The 11,519-nt window shown below is 43.0% G+C and overlaps 1 protein-coding gene across 1 annotated transcript in view; it reads left to right on the forward strand.

Annotated features, from left to right (window-relative positions):
• Positions 1 to 7,495, forward strand: part of SLC25A20 (solute carrier family 25 (carnitine/acylcarnitine translocase), member 20) — a 38,706-nt gene extending 31,211 nt beyond the window's left edge. The window contains exons 5-9 of the mRNA XM_006873626.1: positions 4,743 to 4,860; positions 5,769 to 5,841; positions 6,207 to 6,316; positions 6,753 to 6,877; positions 7,433 to 7,495. Of these exons, the coding sequence (XP_006873688.1) occupies positions 4,743 to 4,860; positions 5,769 to 5,841; positions 6,207 to 6,316; positions 6,753 to 6,877; positions 7,433 to 7,495 (489 nt within the window). The remainder of the gene's footprint in view (positions 1 to 4,742; positions 4,861 to 5,768; positions 5,842 to 6,206; positions 6,317 to 6,752; positions 6,878 to 7,432) is intronic.
• Positions 7,496 to 11,519: the final 4,024 nt, after the last annotated feature.

Here is an 11,519-nt window from a genome sequence, read left to right on the forward strand (position 1 = left end):
TTTTTTTTTTTTTTTTAAGGCACCCTGGTAGCTAGTGGTTATAAGTCAGGCTGTTAACCTCAATGACAGCAGTTCAAAACTACCAGCTGTTCCAGCAGAAAGATCAGGCTTTCTGCTCCCGAAAAGATTTACAACTTCAGAAACTCTATGCAGGGTCTCTATGATTCGGAACCAACCCTACAGCACACTAACACCACTACCACCACCACCACCACCACCAAGACCTAGGAGTCCTGGTGTGGTGCTCTGGGTTAATGCGCTGGACTGCAAAGTCACTTTTAACCTCAAGGTTGGTTCAAGCTCACCAGCTGCTCCTCAGAAGCCCTATGTAGGGTCACCTTGGGTGAGAACCAACTTGACGGCATTTAACAACAGCACTAAGGAGTCCCGGAATGGTGCTTTAGGTTAAGCATTTGACCTCAAGGTTGATTTGAACCACAAAGTTGGCGGTTCAAACTCACCGGGTGCTCCTCAAAAACTCTGTATAGAATTGCTGTGAGTTGGAACCAACTTGACAGCATTTAACAATAACACCAAGACTAAGGAGTCATGTTGTGGCACCGAAGGTAAATACTGGACCACAAAGTTGGTTTGAATTACAAGGTAGGCAGTTCAGATTCAACCAGCTATTCCTCAGAAACCCTAAACAGGGTTTTCTATGAGTCCGAACTGACTTGAAAGCACTTGACAATAACAACAAACAAAACTTAAGGGGAGTGTGGTGGCTCCATATGATAAGCACTGGACTGCAAACTACAAGGTCCGCAGTTTGAGCCCACCAGTTATCCATGGGAGAAAGATGATGCTTTCTGCTCCAGAGATTTAAATCCTCAGAAACCCTATGTAGGGAAGCTATGAGTTGAAACTGACTTGATGGCAATCATCTATTGATCGCAGTGATATATTTAAACATGTTTTGATTGGAATAAACCATACAAACTTACACCCTAGTAGCAATATTTTTGGACTTAACCTGATATATGTGGTTGGCTGTTGCCTGACTGGATATTGAGCAACACTTTCCTATATGTAAGAAAGCTATTGGACTATTTGTGCTTCCTTGCTTGTATAATCTACTCTTGATAGTATCTCAGAAGAGATTGATTTAAGACATTCCCTATACTATACTGACTTATTAATTAATACTCATTCCCAAATGGTCTTTTTATAACCACAGGTAGAGGAATTAGGATAAACAACACATATTGAGTAAGAAAAAAGTATTTTTTTTCTTTATTAAACAAAACTATTGTTTTTGTTTTGTGTGGGGTTTTTAAAAAACTTTTTATTGTGAATGAGTAAAGATTTACAGACAAGATCATCAGTTTTACATTCAGCAAATCATACACTGGGTTTCATCTCAGTGGTTACAATCCCCTCCATACAAAAACTTTCCCCACTTACTCCTGTTGCTTCCTATTTCCATTCCACCCTCCTTCCTATTCTTAACTTTGTCCTTAGGTAAATGTTGCCCTTTTGATTTTGAATGATTGACACAATTCCAGGGCAATTCCAAGACTTGTCTCACTAGTGTTGTCATCCCGCCTATCTACTGCTTGGCTGAAAATTGGGCCAGGAGGGTGAATTCCTTTCCAAACCTGAAAGGTGATCAAGGGCCATAATCTCAGGTTCCTCCAGTCTCTTTCTGACCAGTAAACACTGTCTTTAAAAAAATAATTTTGAGTTTTGCTCCACATTTACCCCACTCTATCTGGGACCTTCTAATGGGATCCCTTTCAGAGCGATTGGTAGTGGTAACTGGGCACCAGTTAGTTTTTCTGGTCTTAGAGTCATGGAGACTCATGTTCAGATGTTTCATTAGTCTATTGGGCTAATTGATTCCAAGACTCTTCAATTTTTAATCATTCTTTTTTTTGCACATGGAGAGACAATAGCTATACCTTAGGTGACCACTCAGTCAGAAAGAGACTGGAGGAGCCTGAGATTAAAAGTTACATGTAGAACATTGTCTTTATGGACTATGCTGAGTCCCCAGGTCCAGCAACTCATTGCCTTAAGATGTTTTATTATATCTAAGAAGTTTTCATCATTTTGCCTGGTGTATGCTCTACAACATTCATAATTGTGTTTGTAGGAAAGGTAAATACTCATGTACAAATACCTGCTTTCAAACATATATATATATATATGTATATATATATTGTTGTTGTTATGTGCCGTCGAGTCGGTTCTGACCTATAGAGACCCTGAGCAGGGTTTCTGAGGCTGTAAATCTTTATGGGAGCAGAAAGCCTCATCTTTCTTCCGCAGGGCAGCTGGTAGTTTCGAACTGCTGACCTTGAGGTTCACAGCCTGATTCGTAACCACTACTCTACCACAGCTCCATATATATATATATTCCCACTCTTCTTCTCATTCCTATTCAGCCTGTGTCTCTGTCCATATACGTACCCACAGAACACTGTTATTCCAAGGCTGTGTATATATCACTATTTACCTCTATCCCTTTTAGCCCTTGCATACCTTCCTATATCTTTACTTGTCTTCATCATTCTTCTGCCAACCTCCCTTTTCTATATTGCCTTCCCATCTCCTGAGTTAACATGTGTACACTCTCTAGCCTGTGAATTTCTCTCCCTTCCCTCCTACCCCTGGTAACCATCAAAAAATGTTCCTTTTGGTATGAAAACCCTTTCTTGAGTTTTCATAATAGTGTTATCATACAATATTTGCCCTTTTAAGATTGACTAATTTCACTTAGCATAATGTTCTCCAGGTTCATCCATGCTATAGCGTGTTTCTCAGATTAATCATTATTCTTCAACATTATATAGTATTCTGTTCTGTGTATGTATCAAAATCCATTTTTCCATTAAAGGGCATTTAGGCTGTCTCCATCTTTATGCTATTGTGAACAGTGCTGCACTGACATAAGTAGATGAATGCATCATGTCCTGGCTCTTATTTCTTGTGGCTATATACCAAGTAAAGGGATTGCTGGGTCATATGGTATTTGTTTCCAGCTTTATGAGGAAGCTCCATAGCATTTCCCACAGTAATTGAGCCATTTTATAGTTCCACCAGCAATGTAGGAGGATCCCAGTCTCTCCACACCCTTGCCAATATTAATGTTGGGGTGAAAGGAAATCTCATTGTTTTGATTTGCATCTCTCTAATGGCTAATGGTTACAAAACTTCTTCATATGCTTGTTGACTGCCTGAATGTATTCTTTGGTGAAGTATCTGTTCATATTCTTTGTTCATTTTTAGATTGGATTGTTTGTCTTCTTCTTGTAGTAATGTTGTAGTTTTCTATAAATTTCAGAAATTTGGACTTGTATATTTATTTTGTAAATATTTTTCCTTGAAACTATCAAAGCTATATTCTCTTTTCGGCTTTAATTAGTCTTTGGCTACGTGCTCTGCTTCCTCTTGGCCCTGCACTTGCTGCAGATCTTGCACAGGGCTTTCTCACAGCTCCTTTTTTTTTTTTTTTTTAAAGTTTTTATTGTGAATTGAGTGATAGTTTATATGGAGAACATCAGTTTTACACTCATAGTTTCATTGCAATGATTACAATCTTCTCTGTGCATCATCATTCAACAGTATTTGCTTCTATTCCCTCTGTTTTGTTTTTTGTTTTTTTAGGATGTACACAAAAACACTCAGGAATATATAACAATGTAAACACCAAAAGGCACATTCTGCAAGCCTGCCTCCTGGCCGCCAGCACACAGCCTTTCATGAGTGTAGAGTATTCAGCTGCTCCCTCTCCATGTCCTCATCTCTGCCTCCATCTCTGGAGCTACTGCTTCTCTGGATAGGGTTTCACATTCCACTCATGCTCATCTCCCTTGGGTCCTAGGGTCCTCTGTTCCTGGATTGTAAAATTTAACTACTCCCCCATTTTTGTTACAAAACTTCTACCTTTACGGTTGTGACAATCATATTTAGTCATGATAACAGTTACTATTGAATTATAAGAATCTTATCCCCCATCTCCTTTTACCAGACTCATTTAGACAAGATGAAACCTATTCAGTGGGGATTCTATCTTCCTCTGCACACTCTTGAAACTAAACTCCTTGAAAATTTGTAAGCCAGTTACCGTACCTCCCCCTCCCCCCCCCCAATTTTAGGTAGCCAGTGTTTAAGTTGCCCATCCCTATCAACCCTGTGTACTCAGGGGATGGGAATGATCTTTGATGTCTCACAGTTCTTTTTAGGGATTACTCTTACCTGGCCTAATCCCTGAGCTCCATATCTGAGATGGGAACATCTTCTTGACCTTCTCCTGGCTCTGCACAGGACCCCTATCCAGGCACTTAGGAATATGAATGCAATTTCATGTTTGCTTTTTCTTAGCTAGGCTTCATGATTTGCTAGGGCTTGGAATGGTGTTGGTTCTCAGTAGATATTTGTTAAGGAAATTAGTGAATGACCAAAATATTTGCCTCTTTCTTTTTAGACCTTCTAAATAGTTTTATTGTAAATGATCTTGTATTTTAGAGAACTCATCTTATTTCCCAACTTTTCTGTTGATCTTTGTATGCTAGTCAGTGTGTCTGTACTTTGTGATAATTTCATCTAGCTTTACTTCATGACCTCTTCAATATCTCATGCTCCAAATATTTATTGATTTGACAGTGAAGTCTTTCATTGGTCTAATACAGTCATATAATGACCACTTCCACACTTGCTTTGTAGTCACCTGTGGCCTGCTAAGTCTGTTGATCTTAATTTTGCTGTTTCTGACTTGATGCCAATCTCCTCATTCCCAGATTCAGGCTTCTTCTGGAGAAACCAAATACACTGGTGCCTTGGATTGTGCAAAGAAGCTGTACAAAGAGGCTGGGATTAGAGGCATCTACAAGGGGACTGTGCTGACCCTCATGCGAGGTAACTTTTGACCTTCGGGCGGGGGGTCATATGAGGTGGGTCTGCTACAGAGGTTCGTGTCTAGGTCTCCAGGCTGACCTTGGCACCATACATGCCACAGCTCTGGCAAAATTGGTAGTCAGTGTGTGTCCTGGCATTAGGTTGCCTTGCCTCTTGCCAGCATGGACACAGATAAGCATGGGCAGGGTGAGCCATTCATGCTTTTGGGGGGTGGCTTGCAGACCCTCAAAGGTGGATGCCATTTCATTAGCAGTTGCAGAGAGTGGCAAGGAGATAGAAATTGAAACTGGAAGGATGAGTAGAAAAAAAAAAAAATGACTTAGGAACAGTTAGGCGTTCCCTGGATTTGAGTGGCATGTCATGCTGGGGTAGGGGTGGGAGAGACAGAGATAGCCCCACCTTTGTCCTGAGTTAGCAGCTTAGAGACCTAGTGTATGTGCTGTTGTTGTTAAGTGCTACTGAGCCAGTTCCGACTCATAGCAGCCTTATATAGGGTTTCCAAGCAGTGGCTTGTGGGTTTGAACTGTCGACCTTTGTGATTAGCAGTCCAGTGCTTATCCTACAGGACTCCACCACATGTACTAACTTTGTCTGTAATTCACTAGAAATGAGCATGAAAGTGGGGTTCACTCAGAGGGGACCTTTTAGCTGAAACGATGTCATGCATATTGTGCTTACACAGTGTTCTGAAGATGAAATTGGGTCATAGGTGTTTGTGCTCAGTAACACGAGTGCCCACCCCAAGCAGCATTGGTAACTGTAAAGTGATTATTACACATAGAAAGTAGCAATTGAGGAACTTCTCAAGAAGCCTTGAAGGATCCAGGACCAACCTTGGGTTCTTCTAACTTTAGGAAATTTGTGGGGATTTTATATCCTTTAATTGATTTCTTTCTTGTTACTAATAGATGTTCCAGCTAGTGGGATGTATTTCATGACATACGAGTGGCTGAAAAATATCTTCACTCCAGAGGGAAAGAGGTGAGTAGAGCAGAAAACCTTACAAACCACGTTCCCTGATCCTGGTGGATTGCCCTCTCCTGTGGATGGGTCTGAGGGCAGAAATGGGACATGCTCCTGGCACCAGGTTCACTTTCCTGTCATGGCTGCTGAGGTCCAGTTCACACCTTCCAGTTTGTGCTTCATCTAATGGAGAAAGTATATGAAATAGACACATGAAACTTCCTCCAAGAGCGGCAGCTGCTAGGTCATGGGAGCCCTGGCCTTGGGCCTTCTTCTTCCAGCCAGTTTCCCTCTCTGTAACTGCCCTGTGTGCCATAGGAAGGATGGTCTGAAGCAACCCCAGAGCTTTTGTCTGAGCTGGGCTTGTTACTGTTGTTCCACAGTGTCAGCGAGCTCAGTGCACCACGGATCCTGGTGGCTGGTGGTATTGCAGGGATCTTCAACTGGGCTGTGGCGATTCCCCCAGATGTGCTCAAGTCCCGCTTCCAAACTGGTGAGGTGGATGTGTATTGGAGTGGTCCCAACACTGGCTGTTCTTGGGGTGCAAAGCTCCTAAGACCCTGGGGGATTATCACTGACCACACATTATCCAGCATTTGTCTGGCCCACATTGTGTTCTAAAAACTCTAGAGTAATGTTCATGTCAGCCTAAACACAAAATAAGTGATATAAGAAGTCAAATCTGCTCTTCTTCTGCATGAGTGGAGTGGAATGGTTGTTTCATTATTTCTCTTCCCTGTGTCCTCAGCACTAGTAATCCAAGCATTTGTGCCTGCTTGGCCCAAAGTGTACTGTGTTGTGTGGGACCTGGTCCCAGGATGACCCACAAGTTGCTGTCTTTGTAGTGCTGTGACCCTACAGGAAGTCCCCATGTGGGGACTTACTCAGGAAACTTCCTAAGGTTTTAACAACTGGGTTCTGCTCCACAGCCCCTCCTGGTAAATATCCTAATGGTTTCCGAGATGTGTTAAGGGAGCTAATCCGGAATGAAGGAGTCACTTCCTTATACACAGGCTTCACTGCTGTGATGATCCGAGCCTTCCCAGCCAATGCAGTAAGTGGTTGGCAAGGGCTGTGCTTTCCTTTTAGGGTAGGGAGCAGGTGGGCTGGCTTTTACTCACTCCTGGTATTGGATTAAGGCGCTCTGGTGACACAGTGGTTAAAGGGCTTGGCTCCTCACAGAAAGATCAGCAGTTTAAGTTTAGCCATGCCAGCTGCTCGGTGGAAGAAAGATGCAGCAGCCTGTGGCTGTAAAGATTTATAGCTTTAGAAACCATATGGAGCAGTTCTACTCTCAACTGTAGGGCTGCTGTGAGTCAGAATCAGCTGCCACAGAAGGTTTTGGTTTTGGGGATTGGATTCCCTAAATACTGCCCTGAACCAGAGCCTCCTTTTTTGCTTTTTTTTTTTAAAAAAAAAAGTTGTCAGAGGGATTTGCCTTATAGCATTCTCTAAAGGGAGGGGCTTTGATTTCTTGACTTTGTTATCAGGAGTAGAAAGTTGTGGAACAAGTATTTTCTTCCCCTTATAGAATGAGAGAGGAGGGAGTGAGGTTAGGGAGGGATTCCACCTTGACATAACTTTTGTCTTTCTTCCAATCCTTTCTTAGGCCTGTTTCCTTGGCTTTGAAGTTGCCATGAAGTTCCTCAATTGGGTCACCCCCAATTTGTGAGACTGAAGGCTTCTCCAGACATCTGGATGTTGTAAACTGTTACAGAGGGGGATCAGTGAGCCGGACTGGGAAGTCCCAAAGGGTGAGGGGGAACGGGGATGATGAGATCAGAGCTCTAGGTGTGGGCTTGATGAGACTGTGGCCTTAATAACTTGATATGCCATTTTGAAACTTGAATTCATTCTTGTCAATTTAAGGAGTCTCAAGACAATTTGGAGATTTACATAGGTAAATAGCTTCTAAATCTGCTACCATTTATAGCCAGAGTGCTATCTACCTCTTTACTGCTGGCATTACTACTTACATGTTTTTGACCAGCTGACATCCTCTTTAATTTCTAGGGCACCATCTGATCCAGTGATGCACATAAGAATGTGGACTTGAGGTTCACATCTCTTTGATCATGTGGACTGGGCATGTGTACATGTGGGCAGATAGGTTGTCTACAGTTGGGTTTAGTTTCTTTATGCATGCAAGTAATCAAGAAGTAAAACTAGAGTGTACTGATTTCCCAAGAACAGGTGGAGAGTGAAAACAGTTTTCAATAATCAGTCCCAGCTTGCTGGGGTAAGTGAGAAAGCCCAGGGTGTAGGAAGGCTGTTTTTTGCACATTCTTCCCTTGTGAAAGCACCCTATTTTAACAGGAATCAATAAATACTGTCTCTAATTTTGTAGTGTGTGATTGTTTGTTTCTTTTGACTCTGGACCGTTTCAGTAGGCAGCCTGTGACTTTAGTTGTTTGTCTGGGACCTAGTATCCTTCCCTGGGAGCCTCAGGCAAAGGATTACAACTGAAGAAAGTGGAGGAAGTACGAAACAGCCCAGCCTTCCCCAGTCCCTGCTGCTGGAGGGAGACTGGATGGGGCTTGGTTACTTATCTGTAACTGTCCCTAGTGCAGGCCTGACATGCAGGTCCTCATGAAGCCCAGCCTGCCATCTGTACCTTCATTCATTTCCCTCTCTGCCATCAGCCACCGGGATGTCTGTTGTCCTGGAAGGGCAAAAGCAAGCCCAAGTTATTCATATGTGGACTTTGAGGTCACCATAGGATCTTATGTCATCATCTTCCCTTTCTTAGTCAAGCCAATGAATGATGATATCCAGGTATGGTCAGAGTGGAGAGTCCTAAGCCAAGGCATCCTTGCCTTGTGGAGGGCAGGACCTGCTGCAGCTACTAGAACCGGATTTCTCTGTCGTCATCCTCTGTATTGCTGTCAGTTACAGTTCTGCTACCACTTCCCATCCCACTACAGTGACACAGAGCCCCTTGGACTTTGGCTTTAGAACCACCACTGTGTAAATAGGCAAAGGGAGTTGGGGGTGTGACTTACCTGGTGGAAAGCTAAAGATTTGGGGGCTTAAGGAAGGAAGTTTTATTCTTTTTTTAAATGTTTTATTGTGAATTATGTGATAGTTTACATGGGAGAACATTAGCTTTACATTCATCCTGTTGTATATCGTTTCATTGTCATGGTTACTATCCCCTCCATGCATCATCAACCAACCAAAGGGTAAACCCTGCAAGCCTGGCCCCCAGTCTTCTCCCTCTTTGGGTCTAGGGTCCCCAGCCGTTCCATCTCTCCACATCCTTGTCTCTGCCTCTATCTCTGAAATCACTGCTTCTCTGGGGAGGGTCTCGTTCTCCACTCTTCTCCCTTGATGGTTCTAGGGACCTCCGCTCCTGGATTGCATAGTCAATCACTCCCCTCCTTTTGCTACAAAACATCTACCTTTACATTTCCAACCCTCACAGTCAGCCCTGATAACAATTATGCACCATTGTACCACAAGAGTCCTATCCCCATCTCCTTTCATCAGCCCAGACAGATTGGATACTACTCAGTGGAGATTCTACCTTCCTCCACACCCTCTGGTTCTAGGCTCCTTCTTGAAAGCTTGTAAGCCAGTCACTACTTGGCTTTGTAGCCCCCCATTTCAGGTAGCCAATGTCCAAGTTGCCCATCCCTGTCTATCCTGTGTACCAAGGGGGTGGAAATGCTCCTTGTTGTAAAGATTTATTCCCTCTTTTGAGCTACCGTATCCATAGGTGTAGGTCAGGTTCATCAAGTTGTATCAGATTACTCTTTTTTGCCTCTTCTTTCTTCTTCTAGTTGAGTGCTGATCATCCAGTCATTGAAGCCAGGTCAAGTGGGTATTATCTGCAAGTGTGGGTGTTCTTATGCATATGCCCTCTCTTCTTATCAACTGGACACTTCACTCTCCACTCTAGTCCTCTGTGGCTATATCACTGACTCTAGGCCCAAGAATCCCCAGGTCTTGCCACACTGCTGACTAACCAAGTCTCTACCCGGGTTCACAGAGTCTATTGAACGTTGTAGGGCTTAGCTTGCAGCTTCATTGCTGTTTTTCCCTTACTTCTCCTTATTGGTGATGAACGTGGTCATCAATCAGAAGGAAGCTTTATTCTTGAGAAGCTACTTCTAGATAACCCAAAAGGAATCATAACCAAGTAGCAAATAACATTTTTTTTCAAGATGAAAATGGTGTACCCTCTGCCTGGGAAGGTTAATCCAGTGCTAATCCTGTAATCTTGCCCTCCCTCCCCCATGCTGGGGGATGTCTTTGTTTAAATCGTTCACTGATTGGAAGATGGCCACACATATGTGTCTCCTGAAACTTTCTTGGCACTACCCAGTCCTTAGACTGTGATGAAATCTTGGCCTTTGCCCGAATCCCTTGTGAGTGCATTTGCATTCCAGTCAAATGTCAGCCTTTTCTCATGGCTCAGGTTCACTTTTATAGTCTGTTCTTCTGGTTAGTTTGCCCTTTGGAAGATATTCCATTTTAAAATGGTATGTTTTGGTACCTTGATGTTAGTGGGGGTAGATTATTTTCCTCTTTTGAGTGTTCAATAGATGTTAAATTAAATAGGGAAGCCCCTGGAGGCATATTTGTGAAGGAAGCAGAGCAGATGGTGACTCCCTCTGGTTGGCGCTTCCTCTTTACCATGCACTTTGAAATGCCACCTGTTCCTGATATATCTCTTCTCTCTTATATGGGGGCTATGTGTATTTTTTGGGGGGGGGAGAGGGAAGGTTGTCTGTGACAGTCACAGACAAAACTAGATGGTGATTGTTAAAACAACCAACCAGTGATAACTGCCTCACCCAGATACACAGAAAGAAAAACTGGGGCAAAGGTGAGGGACAGAGGGCAGGTTGTTGCAATAACAGCCTGTTAGAAGCACAGTAGCACCGTTTTTGCTGTAAAGTCATACAATCTCCACCCCACAGTTCTTTCCCTGCAGCCTTTTGAGGCTGAAACCCCAACACAGATAACCTTTTTTAATGGCCTGTTGGGTTCCTTATCTGATTATTCCCACACAATTCAACATTTAACAGGTGGGAATTTTTGTCTTATTTTACAGATGTGGAAGCCAAGCCTCAGAAAGGTAAACTGATTGCCAAGGTCACTTTGGTAATAGAGTTGTTGTTAAGTGCCAAGAAGTCATTTCCAACCCATAGCAACCCTGTGTAGGGTTTCTGAGGACCAGCTGGTGAATTTGAATGGCTGACCTTGTGATTCAAACCGATTTTGCAGTCCAGTGCATTAACACAAAGCGCCACACCAGGACTCCTGGTAATAGAGTGGATACTGGTGTATTGGCATCCATAGGCCTGTAAAAGGTCTTTGAAGCTATTGGAAAGTTTGAGGGGTTGCTTGACCTAAGCTCCTGGACACCTGTGTACACTGCAGGGTCAAAGCCCATGTACCTGGCCTGTGAGTGTAGTCAGAGATGGCATAAATTATCCCAACAGGCACTGGCAGGACACTAGGGCTCCCTTTTATCTTTTATCTTTATGGTAAATATCTAGGCCTGTGGCTTCCCAGTCAGGTTCCCCCATGATTCCCAGGTTTTGTCCTTTCTGGGTGTCCCAGAGGTAGAACTTGGGTCCACTGCAGTCTTTTTTTTTTTTTAATTAATTAATTTTTTTCTTAAATGTTTTATTGTGAATTATGTGATAGTTTACATGGGAGAACATTAGTTTTACATTCATTCTATC

Source organism: Chrysochloris asiatica, unplaced genomic scaffold (genome assembly GCF_000296735.1).
Source record: "Chrysochloris asiatica unplaced genomic scaffold, ChrAsi1.0 scaffold00246, whole genome shotgun sequence".
NCBI lineage: Eukaryota > Metazoa > Chordata > Mammalia > Afrosoricida > Chrysochloridae > Chrysochloris > Chrysochloris asiatica.